Source organism: Lepisosteus oculatus, chromosome 14 (genome assembly GCF_040954835.1).
Source record: "Lepisosteus oculatus isolate fLepOcu1 chromosome 14, fLepOcu1.hap2, whole genome shotgun sequence".
Lineage (NCBI taxonomy): Eukaryota > Metazoa > Chordata > Actinopteri > Semionotiformes > Lepisosteidae > Lepisosteus > Lepisosteus oculatus.
The window spans coordinates 33,042,539-33,058,974 of NC_090709.1; the positions used below are offsets into that span (position 1 = coordinate 33,042,539).

At 41.2% G+C, this 16,436-nt stretch overlaps 1 protein-coding gene across 1 annotated transcript; it reads left to right on the top strand.

The window, feature by feature from the left end:
- Window positions 1-4,179: 4,179 nt before the first annotated feature.
- Window positions 4,180-16,008, top strand: LOC138242341 (antigen WC1.1-like). The gene is made up of 18 exons (XM_069197835.1): window positions 4,180-4,378; window positions 5,941-6,255; window positions 6,621-6,938; window positions 7,462-7,494; window positions 7,610-7,648; window positions 8,107-8,421; window positions 8,787-9,089; window positions 10,151-10,222; window positions 10,558-10,872; window positions 11,116-11,148; window positions 11,326-11,364; window positions 11,493-11,636; window positions 11,971-12,069; window positions 12,788-12,859; window positions 13,926-14,012; window positions 14,333-14,419; window positions 14,544-14,615; window positions 15,450-16,008. Exons 4-18 carry the CDS (start codon window positions 7,470-7,472, stop codon window positions 15,623-15,625), a joined length of 1,878 nt encoding a protein of 625 aa, XP_069053936.1. The 5' UTR covers window positions 4,180-4,378; window positions 5,941-6,255; window positions 6,621-6,938; window positions 7,462-7,469; the 3' UTR covers window positions 15,626-16,008.
- The last annotated feature ends 428 nt before the right edge of the window (window positions 16,009-16,436 follow it).

Sequence of the window (16,436 nt, forward strand, 5' to 3'; positions counted from 1 at the left end):
CAGCGCTCTGTCTTGATGAAAATGGAGAGCTGCCTGTCCATCTTCTCTCTCGCTGTCCTGGTGCTGCACAGCTCAGCCAGTAAGTGTTGAGTCTTCTTCTGTCTAGACACACAACAACTGAAATTAAAGTTTGGATGAAAAAAGGATAAAAAAGTATTTTGAAATGAGATTGGCTTGAAAAATATTTATGTTCTATTATAACTTCTTTAGAAAAATATAGGCTTAGATATGTTAATGTTTTATTTTAAATTCAGGTTTCTGGGTATTTGTCCAAATTTATTATAACTGCATTTTAGGGGTTCTATGAGTCAGGAAGAATTAATTGCTAGTGTTCAAAAGCTAATTCATTAATAATAATTTTATATCATCTGATTTTCTGACATAAAACAAAGTTTTAAATGAAAAACACAAATCTAAATTGAAAACGAGCTTGGGTTGAAAAATGTTAACATTCTTTTTAAAATTAAGCTTTCTGTGTAACAAAATTGTCATAATTGTTTATTTCTGAGTATGTGAATAATAAAAAATTGCCTGAACAATTTTCATTTTTTTCAAAAAGCAGTACTAATAAAATAATTCCTTATAGCTCACACTTCAGTTGATATCTACTGTATAATTGTCTGTAAACATTATTTTAAGATGTTGCCATCAGTGTTATAAACATTCCTAAGCTATTACACACCCTGAGGACAGGGTTAGGGATACAGGACTGGGTTCTGTTACTTACAAGTTATCAATCTATAGCAGAGGCTGGTTATCATCGGACTTTATTGATACTTTCTAAAATATTTGATATATAAAATATATATACTATCTATATAAGTATTTACAACTCCTAATCTGTCACCATAAAAAAAAATGTAAGCTATTTCTTAGACATAGAAAAAAATGAAGACAAAAAAGTATCTATAATAATATAATATTGTGATTTGAAAATAACGAGCACAGTGATTTTATTTTAGTAAGTATTTTTATTGTTATTTTATTAATTAAAATCAATATTTATTATTTTGTTATTACAGACTAATGTATGAATAGAAATCAGTGTGTTATTAATGACTGAAGTATTATTGAGACTGACATTTTATTATTAGGGAATGGTGTATTCATAGAAATAATTAAAAGCCTGATACATTAATAGAGGTAAGTGTATTGTTAAATACTAGTACATTTCTGAGACACAATTATTATTACAGTCTGATGTATTAATAGAATTGTGTTATTAAAGACTGGAATTTTATTGAGACTAATATTTTATTATTACAGAGTGATGTATTAATAGAAATATGTGTAATTATAGACCAAAGTATTATTGAGTCTGATAGACTGACAATTAATTGTTACATACTGATGTATTCATAGTGATAAGCGTGTTATTAACTAACAGGAGGATTATTGAGACACTGGTATTTTATTATTAAATACTAATGTATTAATAGGTATACAGTAAGTTTACACTGGATTTTTAATGGTGCCACTGTATCGCTTGTGTGTTCAGACAGTCCAGGTTTCTGTCATTAAGCCCTGCGAGACTCAGTTACAGTAAAACCATGTATTTAATTTTGGTGTTATAAGAAATGGTGTTCCATTATGATAGGTAATTATGGGTTACCTATCTGCATTTTAAAGAGATACAATTGGGTTCTGAAAATGTAAAACACTGAAGCCATAGGACAATTGGCTCTTGTAGTTTTTAAAGTGTTAAAATAAAATTGATGTTATCATTATCTGGTTCCTATAGACCAAGTTTGCTGTGTTTTGACATTGAGCAGGACAGGCCGATAATGGTTACATTCTGTATTGCTTTATCAAACAGAAAATGCAGAATTTAAGATCAATTGTGAGAATTATTATTATTATTATTATTATTATTGGGAAATATTGACTGAGGTGTAACAGCAATAATTTAACAGCTAAAGGACATTGTGACATTACAACAAGAATTTAAAAACTATAAGAAGTCGTGTTATGTTTATACAGGATTTGAGTGCTACTTCACAACCAAATTATTTCTTTTATGTTCTTAGTTGTTGTCTTAGTTACAAAATGATGGAATATTTTTTGTATATTGTGAAGGTTTAATAAGATGTTTATTGGTTTATTGGAGGTATATAATCAAATACACATATTTAAGTATGGGTAATACAAATTAAATTAATTATTACTTTATCACACAATAACACATAAACTAAGTCTTGAAATATTAAATAGGCAAGCACTTAGAGATTCATAACCCAGCAGTTGAGTTTTGAGCAGTTTCTCAGGACACCACAATAATATAATAAGTGTCAGTATCTGTGTCTGTGTTAAACCTATCCTGTATTTGTGAAAAATAATGTGCTTCAATATAATTTAATAAGTCAAACGTGTGTTAAATATATATGTTGACAGGTAAAGGCTAGAAAGAGACAATGAGAATATACCCTTAACATACTGTACATTTTAGAACAACATGTAAAGCACCTGTAAAACACCCACCACTGCAGTGACCCCAGACCTCTGATGTGTCAGTCATTCCAGGCATGATGCATTATAGTGGCCAGAGCTCCCAGAAACATATGTCCGAACCCTCTGAAGTCATGCAGTCATTGCAGTTACTTTCCTCTACAGTGAAAGTAGCTCCCAGAGTCCCAGTCATTAAAAACACTGTCCACTGTAGTGACCACAGCCTTCAGAAACACACAGACACAAATTACTTATCTGAAGTCATACACCCTCCACTGCAGTGACCATAGGTCCCAGAATCCCAGGAACAAAGTCATTGCAGACACTGACTACTTCTTGACCACTATACTGAATATTTTCATTTTAATTATTTTTCTTAAAAATAATCCATTTGTTTTGCACTTAAATATTTTTGATTACAAGATATTATTAAAGGTGATAAAAGGTCTGACATGATTTGTCTTGATTTCAGCCTTTACATCAACAAGATCTGAAATTTCAATAAGGGTGTATAGACTTTTGATATTCACTGTGCATGCAAGTCCAAGCCCTCTGAAGTCATACAGTCATTAAAGTCAGTAACCATCACAGTCACCACAGCACCCGGAAAATCAGAAATATAGTAAAGCTACTGTCCAATGTAGTAATGACACCTCTCAGAAACACGGGGAAACTGTCATTAACTTCCATGAACACAGTCATTACAGCCTCCACCAACAATAGTGACCAAAGCATACAGAAACTTAGAACCACAGTCGTTGAAGCCACTAACTATTGTAATGACCATAGCTTTGAAAACACACACACAAGTCAAAGCCCTCTGAAGTCATGTAGTCTTTACAGTCAGTAGACAGTCTCTGCTGTAGACTGTGTGATCCACAGTGGAAAGTGAATGATCTACACTGAGAGTGAAGAGTGGGTAACCTCTGGTGTAGAGTGGGTGATCTACAATGTTGACTGAGTGCTATCCAGTAGATAGTGGTTGATCTCCAGTAAAAAGTGAGTGATCTACATCCAGTGGAAAGTGGATGAGTCTTTTCTATGGATGTTTCAGTCTCGTTTGACAGACTCATGTCTATTGTGTCAGAGTAGAGAGACTGTATTGCACTGATTCATAATTCAAGACTGCAGCTTCTCTTCTCTGTTCTAAATGACCTTTTCTCCATGTTGTCACTTTGTTTAATGATACTGTGTGCATGTTTGTTGTAAAGTGCAAAAAAAGAAAGAGTGAAAATTGCAAATTTCCTTTTGGATACCTTGAAGAGCTGTAAAAATAGGGAAAACTGGCTTTTTCTTGTCACATTGTAGTAATATTCTAGGTACTGATTTCTTCTAGATTCGGTGTTATTTAGTTTTTATTGATTGATTCATAAGTCGAACATTTTTCAAAAGGTGGGTATTGTTTTTTGTGAGGTGAAATGGGAATTTGAGAATGAATCTGACATTTACTGTAAGTAATCTGTAGGTACTGAATATATAAAGAAAAGCTTAGAAAATTATTTTCCTCTTTTTTTGGTTGAGTATGTTTTTTGACTGAGGAACTAATGTATTACTGAATGTATTATTGTATTAACTGTTCAACAAACATGGAGACTAGAGTTAAAACCCTCCCCTCTCTCTGCAGGCAGTGCTGATGTGAGGCTGGTGAATGGTGCCAGTCCCTGTGAGGGGAGAGTGGAGGTGTATCACGAGGGACAGTGGGGGACAGTGTGTGATGATCGCTGGAATTTGGATGCTGCTGCAGTGGTGTGCAGACAGCTGGGCTGTGGATCAGCTGTTTCAGCACCAGGAGGAGCTCACTTTGGAGCAGGGACTGGAAACATCTGGCATTTGAGCTGTAGAGGCTCAGAGGCTGCAGTGAAGGCCTGTGGCTCTCCAACATCAGCAAATTCAGCCTGTGGTCATTATGAAGATTCGGGCATCATTTGCTCAGGTATGGCAAGCTTATTTAACTTGACTTAAACTGTTTAAAATATGTATTTTCTCAAATATAATAAGATCAGTAAATAGAGGGTGCTATCATTCTGAAGATTCAGGAGTGATTTGCTCAGGTAGGATGAGCCATTTCCTGTTTACCTAAAATGTTTAAATAAATATGATAACATATATGATTACGAATTTCACAATTTCCTTCAATTAGTATCATAATTATCAACAGAGCACAATTGTGTTTACATGAAATATAACTGATACTTGTTTTTGTTGGGTTCTTAAACTTATAATGTCATTTTTACTGATAAATTGTGTTCAGTACACTAAAAAGAGGAAGAATGTAATCAATGACACTCAACGGTTTGGTTGCTGAATATCTTTTATACAGAATAATTTAACTAGAATAATAACAAATGTCAGTCCCCAGGTCAGACAGTCCTGCTCCAGCAGTGCCAGGCTGTAACAGTCCTGGTCTTGTCCAGAGTGTCTGTCAGTCCCCAGGTCAGACAGTCCTGCTCCAGCAGTGCTAGGCTGTAACAGTTCTGGTCTTGTCCAGAGTGTGTGTCAGTCCCCAGGTCAGACAGTCCTGCTCCAGCAGTTCCAGGCTGTGACAGTCCTTGTCTTGTCCAGAGTGTCTGTCAGTGCCCAGGTCAGACAGTCCTGCTCCAGCAGTGCCAGCATGTGACAGTCCTGGTCTTGTCCAGAGTGTGTGTCAGCGCCCAGGTCAGACAGTCCTGCTCCAGCAGTGCCAGGCTGTGACAGTCCTGGTCTTGTCCAGTGTATCTGTCAGTGCCCAGGTCAGACAGCTCTGCCCCAGTAGTGCCTGGTTGTGACAGTCCTGTTTAGAGTTTTTGTCAGGGGGCTGGTCAGGCACTACCTGGGTGTGTTAGGCTTGGTTTTCTATAACCTCTGCACCACTTTGGATGTGATGTCTAAAACAACTTTATTAAAAATAATTTACAATTTTTGAATCCAATTCCCTTTATTTTTTATATGTAAGTGTTCATTTCTGCTTTGGGGTAGAATGTGTTCTTCATCTTGGTTCAGGGTCTCAGATATCTGCAGGTCAATCACTTGTGTTTCACAACCAAAATTCCCACTTTGAAGCCCAGAGTTCTAGGATGTCAGCCCCTATGACACAGTGGGGTGTCCAGAGGTTCTGGTCATTTTAATTATTTTTCATTGATCTCTCAGTGTTTCTGTGACAGTGACTTGATCTGCAGTGAATGTGTGCTTGATAATTTACAGATTAATTTTTGGCTGACCAATTTCCCAAAATTCCAAAACAGTGTATAGTTTTAGTATTCTTTAGAATTCCTCACAATTTTGTTCAAATAATGAATACTCACTCTCTATTACTGCTCTCTTTTCCTATCTTTTCTTATATTCAAGCATATCGAGTGGTCAGGGACAGTGATCTCTGTTATTGTTCTGATATTCCAGATCATTGAGGGGTCAGACTGGTCAGGGGCAGTGATCTCTGTTATTATTCTGATATTCCACCTCATTGAGTTGTCAGAAAGGTCAGGGACAGTGATCTCTGTTATTGTTCTGAAATTCCAGCTCATCGAGGGGTCAGAGTGGTTGGAGGCAGTGATTTCTGCTCTGGGAGACTGGAAGTGCAGCACGGAGAGACCTGGGGCTCAGTGTGTGACTCTGACTTTGACTGGCAGGATGCAGAAGTTGTCTGTCGAGAGCTGGACTGTGGGGTTCCCTCACAGGTGCTGAAGGGGGCTCATTTCGGGAAGGGGGAGGGACAGGTCTGGACAGAGGAGCTCCAGTGCCAGGGAAGTGAATCGCACCTGTTCTTCTGTCCAAAGTCCTCCACAAAGACACAGAGCTGCACCCATGAGAACGATGTGGGACTGCAGTGTTTTGGTAAGAGGAGGATAATTTATTTCATTTTGTTTTTAATGGAGCTCAAAACTGAAGCTTAGAAGAGAAACAAATAAGTGTTGCTATAGCTCTGATTCAATACTGGGGATTGGTGTTTAACCATGAAAACTCAATACGATGATCTTCTGATCAACAGTAACTTAATTAAACCATAAATTACCAGACTTGCTGATGAATAAAGTATTTCAGATTGAATTGGATTGAACAGTAACATGTTAGTGAGATACTTATATGACAGTAATTTAAAGCTCAGTATTGTAAGTATACTTGAAGATGGCATTGAGGGTAATTGCTGGTTGTTATGTTGTGAAGCTGTGTCTCTGCTCTCTCCCCTGTCCTGTCTGCAGGATACACAGGGTTCAGGCTGGTGAATGGCTCTGACTCCTGCTCTGGCCGAGTGGAGTTACAGTGGCTCTTCAGGGACTGGGGGACAGTGTGTGACCTGTACTGGGACCTGAGAGATACCAGTGTTCTCTGCCAGCAGCTGGGCTGTGGGAAGGCTGTAGCAGCTCCAGGACAGGCCTGGTTTGGACAGGGCAGTGGACCAGTAAGGGCAGATGTGTTTGAGTGCCGGGGCAATGAGAGCCGTCTCTCACACTGTGCTGTCTCTACATGGGGGAGAGCAGGGTGCTCTCATGGACAGGACGCAGGAGTCATCTGCTCTGGTGAGAATCGTGTATTTAAAACACAGTGACACTCCCTCTGCTTACACACAGAAGCACACTGTTTTCATGATTGACTGAATATCTGCTCTGTTACACACTGCCAGTTATGTAAGAGATGCAAAGATGAAAACACACAACCTTAAAACATGAGTGTGTTTTTAACATGTCATATCTATCTCAAATATTCCCTCAAGGGGTTATTAGGTTGTCATTTTCTTTCTGATGGTTAGATACACAAATACACTGAGGACTAAAAATCAGTTTTATATTTATATTGATATCACTGATGGTCCTAAAAGATTAAAGAAAGTCCTGGACCTCTGTAATCTGTAATTAATATCGGACATGCTTAATTAGTTTAATTAATAGAGCCCAATTAAACAGGAGCCTGGAAAGAAAGTGAGTCTCAGAAAGTCAGGGTTTAAAGATGTTATGTACAGCTGAGCCCCACACACAGCTGACACTCCACTTGTGAAACATTGCTTCTGTGGACAGAAATGAGCTCCTTCCTTCTCTTTTACAGACTCAAATATGACCAGAAATTCACCTGGAGCAGGTAAAAAGAGATTAAGGACTATTCAGTGCTGTTTTAATTGTAGTTTCGTTTCTGGTGCTAAATTGCTCCTCTCACACACAGCTCACAGTCTGATTTCTCTCTGTTTGTTTCACAGGTTTCCCTTCTTCAGCTGTTCCTTCTTCCAAAACACCAGGTATGAATTAGCCCCTGTTTTTTATCTCCAAGGTTCTCAGTGCGTGTTGATGTCTCTGTTGCTGAGCTCAATCCCAGATGCATCTGTGAGGCAGCATGTGTATGTGTGTGCAGTTTTGTCTGCATCTCACACACACAGTCTTGGATTTTGGGATCTACAGCAAACACATCTACCTGAATACTGGAGTTTATCACCTGTGGAGCTATTGTCTCTGTGCCAAACTGTGGTCACACACAACATTAACATATATGGTATAGTTCTGATGATCAACATGAAGTCTTTTAGGTAGTTAAAGTAGGTTAAATTATCCAAAAGTCAGGAAACACTGTAATTGTAATGTGTCTGCTGTCCCCAGTGGCCTGAGCTGATGTTCAGCTTTTAACAGCAGATTCTCTTCCTTTAGATGTCATCATTGTGGTCTCTTAGAACTGCACTGACCTCTAACTCTCTGCTCCTAGACCAGCTGTCCCTCAGGCTTGTTGGGACAGGAGGTGACTGTGCTGGGAGGCTGGAGGTTTATCACAATGGCTCCTGGGGGACAGTCTGCGATGACTCCTGGGACCTGGCAGACTCTCAGGTGGTGTGCAGGCAGCTCCAGTGTGGGACGGCCCTCAGTGCCCCAGTGCCAGCCTCCTTCAGCCAGGGAACTGGACACATCTGGCTGGACGAGGTGGGCTGTCTGGGGAACGAGTCGTCTCTGTGGGAGTGTCCCTCAGCAGGGTGGGGACAGCATGACTGTGGACACAAGGAGGATGTCGGAGTGGTGTGTTCAGGTACAGGACTCCAGTTACACCAGGACTGTGTTCTTATACTGCCAGGAGCAAGCACAGTATCCCCTGTTCAAGACAAGAAAATAAGTTTTACTGTAATAGTGCTTGACATAATAATCCAAATATTCTCAATCTGGATTGTAATTTACTGAATGTTGACATTGATTTTAAAAATGTCAAGATTGTATTATTTTCTTTTGAAAAACAGAATTCCATTACATTAATATGATTTGGGGAAAAAAGATAATGCAATTATCTAATGTCACAGTAGTTATCAGACACGCTGTTTCTATCTGAGGTCTTTAATCTAGAAGTCTGTGTCAGTTCAGAGCAGGGTTCTCTCAGTCTGTCCACTTGTGTGTCCCCAGAGTTCAAGGAGCTGAGACTGGCCGAGGGCTGTTCTGGTCAGCTGGAGGTTTTCTACAATGGCACCTGGGGCAACGTGTGCTGGAATAGCATGAGTGAGGACACAGTGAGTCTGATCTGTCAGGAGCTGAACTGTGGGAAGAGTGGGCGTGTTGTTGAATCTCGCCCCAGACGGTACTCCGCTCCTCACTGGCTCGATGAATTTAAATGCCGCCCTCACGACTCCACGCTGTGGCACTGCCCCTCCTCTGCCTGGAATCAGAACCAGTGCACAGACTCTGAAGTGGCTCTGATCACCTGCTCAGGTAAGGACTCTGTCTTCCACCTGTCTGAGGGTCGGCAGGGGCTGGATGTGTGTGTGTATGAAGAAGAGGGTGAAGGGGAAGGAGATCATAACTGATAAATGAAACAAACAGCCCAGAGTGTAGTTCAACATATTTGACCACAGTCTGTGTTGGACAGTAAGACACTGAAGGTCAGGATTATGATGGGATGGCCACAAGCTAATTTGACATAAATCTGTCTTCGGGTGGGGAAAACATTGATACCTAAACATGTCAATGATTGATTGGTTTCACAAACACTGCTCCTAGTAGCTTTTATTGCAATCTAAAAATGATGTTTGTGACTAACATGCTTGTCATTATTATCAAAACAAAAACAGGCAAAATACTTTGTGGTTCAAGAGAATTTTAAATTTCTTCATGGAAGAAAAAGGAATGCCAAAATGTTTGATCTGTACACAACAGGTACACAACAGGTAGCTGTTGCCAGAGAGCAATACCAGTACTTGGAAAAGTGATTGTCTTGCTGATTTTATATTGCTTATCCCTAGTAAATAATGTTCTGTATTTATGGTGTTTATCTTGAGTCACATAATGCCTGTTTAGCCTTGCCCATTACTGATTATTTCCCACTTCTGAGACTGAACAATCTGCTAATAAAAAATAAGGTGAGTCATCACTTATCAAAGGTGCTGAATGTTAGTTTTTTCAGACTTGTAAACTGAATTCCAGTATTTCTAATCCCTAATCCCAAAGTGCATGAAACTTTAAATCCAGCAGTTTACCAAAAGGTATGTATGCAAGTACCTCTTCAGACTTTCACACAGTGTTCATATTTTATTGCTCTTTATAAGCTGGCAATCACAGCATTTTCAAGTAGCAATTAATATTTGTTATATACACAATCCATCCAACACATTAAAAAAATGAAAGTAAATAAATATCTTATTTCAAAGATAAAAGGAGACATTATGACATTATGAGTACTCAAAACTGTCGCTAACATGCTGTGACATAATACACATTAATGTCATCATGCCCTGTATAATAATCTTAAATTAACAAGGTTTTTATTCTTTTAGCTGACGAGAAGAAGTCTGTGCCTCAAAGCCTCAAATCCTGTTTCACAGCCTCAGGCCAGGAAACATGTTCAAGTGAGTTTAAAAAATGTGTGCATATGTTGATAAATTAAATCAGTTTTAAATTGTGTTTCACAGGTGTGTGCCATATACACAGATACTGTGTACACTTTAAAAAAAAACAAATAACAAATCCAGTCAGTGCACTGAACCAGACAGTAGCCTAGTTGTATTTTGCTTTGATGTTTATAAGATGTGTCAAACCGGGAAGGTGGAATATAGATTGGAGCACAGACTGGTGGGGTTTGTGTCTCTGTGTCTGTCAATCAGTGTTATTTTGTTCTATGGACTCCAGGTCCCTCAGGCTCATTGGGTTTGTGTCTGTTAATCAGTTTTATTTTGGTCTCTAGATTCTTGGCCCCTCAGGCTGGTCGGAGGAGGAGGTCACTGTTCTGGGAAGGTGGAGGTTTATCACAATGGCTCCTGGGGGACAGTCTGTGACGACTCCTGGGACCTGCAGGATGCCCAGGTGGTCTGCAGACAGCTGGGCTGTGGGGACGCAGTGAGCGCAGCAATAGAGGCCTCATTCGGACCAGGGAGTGGCACCATCTGGCTGGACGAGGTGAACTGCAGGGGCAGTGAGCTCCACCTGTGGGACTGCTGGCACCTTCCCCTGGGACAGAGCGACTGTCGGCACAAGGAGGATGCTGGGGTCACCTGTACAGGTGAGTCTGAGCAGCAGAAGAGCAGCTGGAGGTCCCAGGGTGTTCAGGGCTGCTCTCAATACAGGAATACTGATGTAAATAATAATGAAGAAGCCAACACAAGCTCTGCCTATTAGAAAAATAATTAAGATGAGTGCTTCTGGTCATTAAATACTCTTTATTGCTGCAGTATGTGATTCTCTGGGTCCATCATCACACTTTCCTGCTCTCTGAAACTCAACCCATCACTTTAATGTTTTTCAGGTTGGGGATCTCAAAACCATCCAGTGACGACAGGTAATACAGTTTGGCAGAAGAGGATAAGAGACATTTCAGTTTGTCTAAATGGTGCTGCTGATTCTCAGGAGTACTGCTGTCTATAAACCGTGGCCTCTCTGTGTTTCATTTTTGTCAAGAAGAATAGAAGAACTGCTGTGAATCTCCTCATCAAAACCATTTTATCTTGTGTTACAGCTCTTCCTGCTTCAACCAGCACTTCGTCTGTGAAAACAGGTAAATCCTCCAGTTTCTAATCTCTGTCCAGATGAGCTCACAGTAACTTTACTGTTGTCTAAGATGCTTCTTGCCACTATGTGGTTGAGAAAGAAGATCATTTCCTGATCTGTCTCCCTCTCCCTCAGGCAGCACCAGGACAACACCCCAGACACAGCTGCTCGAGGGCCTGTCCGTCTCACCCCTGGCCCTCCTGCTGCTGGGGGCTCTGCTCTTCGTGGTGCTGGCCCTGTTCGTTGGGCAGCTGATCCAGAACAGGAAGCTGAGGAAAGGTAGGGAGGAACTAATCTCTAGTGGTCATTACTGTCACTGTCATAGAACTCAGATTTCTATACTGAACTTGAGGAAGAAATCAAAATTTAAAATCAAGGTGAACCTGTCTAATTTAAAGGTTTGCTGGATCTCAACATTATTAATAGGGTAGAGAAATCCAGCTGAAGCTTGAAAAAGATTATCAACAATTACAGATGGAGATATGAGGAGATTTGCCAATCAAGAATCATAACATTTATGTGCACAAATGTCCAAAGAAGGTTTAGCAGTGAATTATTGATCTTGTACTCCACTCCCTGCATGTTAACCCTGAGTGTCTGTTTCCTCACACAGCCCTATCTAAGGGAGCACTCGCCCCCTATCATGATGCCGTCTATGAGGAAATAGAGTACAAACTGGCCAGAGAGGGAACCTACAGGGCCCCCAGGAGAGGTGAGTGGAGAGAGTCTTCAGGTGTGATTAGTCTTCACACTTGAGGATGATATTGTTACAATGCGTTGGTCAGGATCCGGACATATGTGAAACAGACACTGGGAGGAGCCGATGAGAAACTGGGCAGGTTGACGAACAGTGGGGCGTGATGACTGTGCACTGGTCCTTGGGGAGGCGTGGTCCTGGTGTACAAGTCCAAGGGAGTCCAAAGGGAAATCCAGGGTGAAGTTCAAAAGTCCAGAGCCGGGTAATCCAACGAGACAAGACAAGACAAGGTTTAAGAACCGGAATTGGATCTGGTGGGGGGACAGGGAATAAAACAGGATCACGAGGCCAGGAACTCTGAGACCCAGACTCAGCTTGGTCAGGATGCCGATGGGAGGCCCATGCCCTCAAGCCGTGGGTGTAGGGCGACTTGGTGGTAGGTGGGCCTCCTGGCATCCGTCTTCCAATGCAGAACCCAGAATAGTGTGAGTATCTGGCTTATATAAGCGCCCTTAAGAGGAGGGATTACAATCTTGACAGATCTGAGTACTTACACTTGTAGAAAATCTCACCATACTGGTTTTAAACCTGTAGAGTTTTCTTTCTCAACTGCTGTCAAAGTAAGTGAAGAAAATGAGCATAAATTCTGTGTTTCTGTTGACACCCTGTCTCTCCCAGTAAGAGACAGTGCTGACTGACTGCAGGTATTACTGATCTGCCCTCCTGTTCACAGGAAGATTCCTCTCTGATGAGCTGCCCTCTGGATACGATGATGTGGAGGACAGTGAGGGAGACCCAGTACCAGGTGAGGGGAGGTGGAGTCAGGGGGCTCAGTGTAGGAGTGGGGGGTCTTCAGTCCAGTACTCACTCTCATCCCAAACCAGGCTGACATTTACAAAACTTGAGTAGAAAATCCTGAATCTTACAAATCTTACCAAATATGTTCTATTCCTTACAAACTCTTCTCTTCAGTGTTGCCTCACGCTAACCAGCAGATCACAGAGGCTGAGCAACACTTGACCTGGTCGATACTGGGGTGGTAGACAGGGTGCTGCTCTAATTGGTTTTCATAGAAAAGGAGATGGTGCCTCAGGTCCAGAATGATGACTGGGAAACAATATGCTGCAAAAACTACCTTTCACATCACATGTTAAATCAGGGACCCTACAGTCTTGGCTTAACTATACTTAACCACACAGCATTTAAAATCACATTTAGAATTAGACTTGACAATAACTTTGCAGCTCTGTGGTCAAAGTAACTCAGAGTCCTGAAGTGTAAATTCTCTGCTCTCTGTGTGGTTCAGAAGAGTCAATACCCTCTCTGAAAGAAGAGATCCCAGAGTACTATGATGATGCAGTAACTGTACCTCAAAGCCCAGGTGCCTTGTCAGGTGAGTTACTTCAGTCCGGTCACATGGGGAAACCAATCTTAGTGAGTCTGATTATCTCTACTCTCTCTTTGATCTCAGCCTCTGAATATGGAGTCTAAGTTATTCTGCACCAGTCACATGGATCTGACTTAGTGATCTCAGCCCTGCATACCCAGTCTGGGTCACTGTGCTGCCAGTGTCCAGCTCCTCTTCAGTTTCTCACAGTGTCTACATCACCACTCTCTCTGCCCAAGTACAGCCAACCTTTCTCTGCCCTGTTGTCCTTCAATGTCTTATTTGAAAATCTAGGAATTGTTCTTACAGAAGTAAGTAGGACTAGAAATCAGGTTAATTGATTTTCTTTACTTAGAACCTGGAGTTTTATCCCCAGTGTAATGCTCAGTTAATCAGTGTGCTCTGATGAGCTCCAGCAGTCCTGTGCTCTAAATAACTCAGTGTTCTGACGAGTGACAGTGAAGCTGTGCTCTGTGTGCTTTAGGAGAGCTGATGTCCTCTGTGAAAGAAGTGACCCCTGAGTACTATGATGATGCTGTAACTATACCTCAGAGTCCAGATGCCTTGTCAGGTGGGTTATTTCAGTTCAGTCCCAAAGAGAAACCTTGCACCAGTCCCAGGGAGTCTGGCTCTCTCTCCTCTCTCTATGCACTACAGAGCATATCACACTGAGTCTGTTTACTCTGCTGCCATTGTCCAGCTCCACTTCAGATATTTCACAAGGATTCACAGCATTGCACTCTCTGTCCTGATACAGGCTGCACTGTTGTCATTCACCATCTCAATTAAAAAAAATGGAATGGGTTTGAAATGTATTATATAATCAGGTTGCCTGATCCCCTGTATTTTAAATCTGATGTTTAACAGTAAAATTGTCTCTGTGTGCTTCAGGAGAGCTGATGTCCTCTGTGAAAGAAGAGGCTCCAGAGTACTATGATGATGCTGAAACTGTGCCCCAGAGCCCAGACACTGTGTCAGGTGAGTTATTATAAATAAGACTCAGTCATTGGAAAAAAACACTACCTGGAAGAGAAGAGGTCTCTGACAGGCCAGTCTTTGTCAGAATGACAGAGCCATTACTGTCCTGCTCTTCTTTTCACAGGGAGACTCCTCTCTGATGAGGCACCCTCTGGATACAGTGATGTAGGCGACAGTGAGGGAGACCCCACTTCAGGTAAAGAGGGCTGCAGCCAGGGGTCTCAGTGTGAATGAGGTAGTTCAGGGATGGAGAAAACGACCCCCAGTAATCAATTTCTGTGCCACTTCATCCAAGACAAGAGGGCACCAGGTCTAAGTGGTGGCTCAAATTGTGCTTTATCCTGCAGGGATCAATAGTAGCTAATACAGATTGAGAGTCTTGTTTGCCACAAGATTTAAACTCTTAGATCAGGGTCTCAGCAAAACACAGCTACTGTCACATCCAGCCAATCGGATGCTTTCAGTATCGTTTTCTGGCTATAGTCCAGCCAATCCCTGACCAGGAGTCCTGAACTCTACATGTCAGCCTAGTGTTTCCCTGTCCTGTTCAGCCCTGCTAGAGGCCTGAGATCACCTACTAATCTGACCAGAGAGAGGTCTTCAGATACCCAAAGAGAATGACTAATTTTAGACAATACTGTCAAAGCTTTTCCGCACTCTGGTTTTATAACACTGGTACATTGTTGGTAAGTAAAATCTGAAGTAATCATCAATTTGTTCTAAAAGGTACATTTTTAATTTTAATTCAAATGAATTCCTATAAAAGCTTTGGATTATAATATACTTTCAATAACTTATTCATCTGACCAATCATATTCACATGTCTTAAGTATAACATTCTTTTTTGTAATCCTGTCTAATATTATTTGTTTATATAATTAATGGTTGTTAAAATCACAAATATACAACTTAAAAAAAACATGCTTAAAAATTCATGGGTCCAATTCTAAACCAAAAATATAATCTAAGAGAGTCATCCCCATCCATCAGCTGTCCACTGACTGTCTCTTAGTCTGTGTCTCTCTGTCAGGTTTCCTCCACCCTGGCCCTGGAGTGGACAGGGTCCTGCCCACACTGCCCTCTGAAGAAGGAGTCCCTGCCCCTGACAGGACTGACTACGATGATGTTGGGGACGAGTCTCAGGGAGAGGATGGGTGCTGTGAGACTGACAGGGCTGTCTGGGAGAAGCTCCTCCTCCGGGTCTAGACACAGAAGAGCTTCACCAACAGAGTCACACAGTCTTAGAACAACTCTGAGCACTGAGACTGTCTGTGCCCTGAGTCCACTTCACTCCACTGTTTCCACACTGATACTGTCTGTGACCTGAGTCCGCTTCACTCCACTGTTTCCACAGTGATGCTGTCTGTGACCTGAGTCCACATCACTCCACTGTTTCCACACTGTCCTCAATGTCTGTATCTGCAGCTTGTGTTTTACAAAAGGAAGGCTTGAACATCCCATTTTTTCATCCTTTTCTTCTTTCTACAATTTGATGTTTCAGAAATAAGAAATTAAACCATTCATTGATGTAAATTCTGAATGTAACAGTTTTGATGGGAACAATTTTTTATACATTTTATTAAAGGTTTTTTTGCAACAAACTTTTTTTTATGTGCTTATAATTTCTAATGTATGATATTAAAACTATCAATTAAAAATGAAGGAGCTCTTCATATTTCAACTCACAATGAAAATATCAAATACACAAAGAGGAGTGGTGGAGTGTTACTGCAATATCATTCAGAAGGGATGTGATCCAGCTCAGCTCTCTGAGGTCTGTCAGATACATCTTCCTCACACGGATTCCAGCTCGGCATCTTCCGAGTGAAGTCCTGTGATGCATCCGTCTTTGGGCCCAGACATGCACCACATCATCCTCGCTGTGCCTGCTGGGCGATGAGTAATGTAGAGACAGCTTCTTCAGGCTGAAGGAGGGATTTGCATTTCGGCAGCAGGACCTACTTGAACAGCAACTTCAAGGACCTGCTCTTATCAGGTTGCTTTGAAAAGCATCAGA

What these genes read in the sequence shown, in the direction of transcription:
- LOC138242341 (XM_069197835.1), top strand. Translation starts at nt 7,470, where the DNA reads ATGACCAGAAATTCACCTGGAGCAG. An exon ending in AGGCCAGGAAACATGTTCAA is followed by an intron (nt 10,223 to 10,557) that starts GTGAGTTTAAAA and finishes TTTGGTCTCTAG; the next exon opens with ATTCTTGGCCCCTCAGGCTG. An exon ending in AAACCATCCAGTGACGACAG is followed by an intron (nt 11,149 to 11,325) that starts GTAATACAGTTT and finishes CTTGTGTTACAG; the next exon opens with CTCTTCCTGCTTCAACCAGC.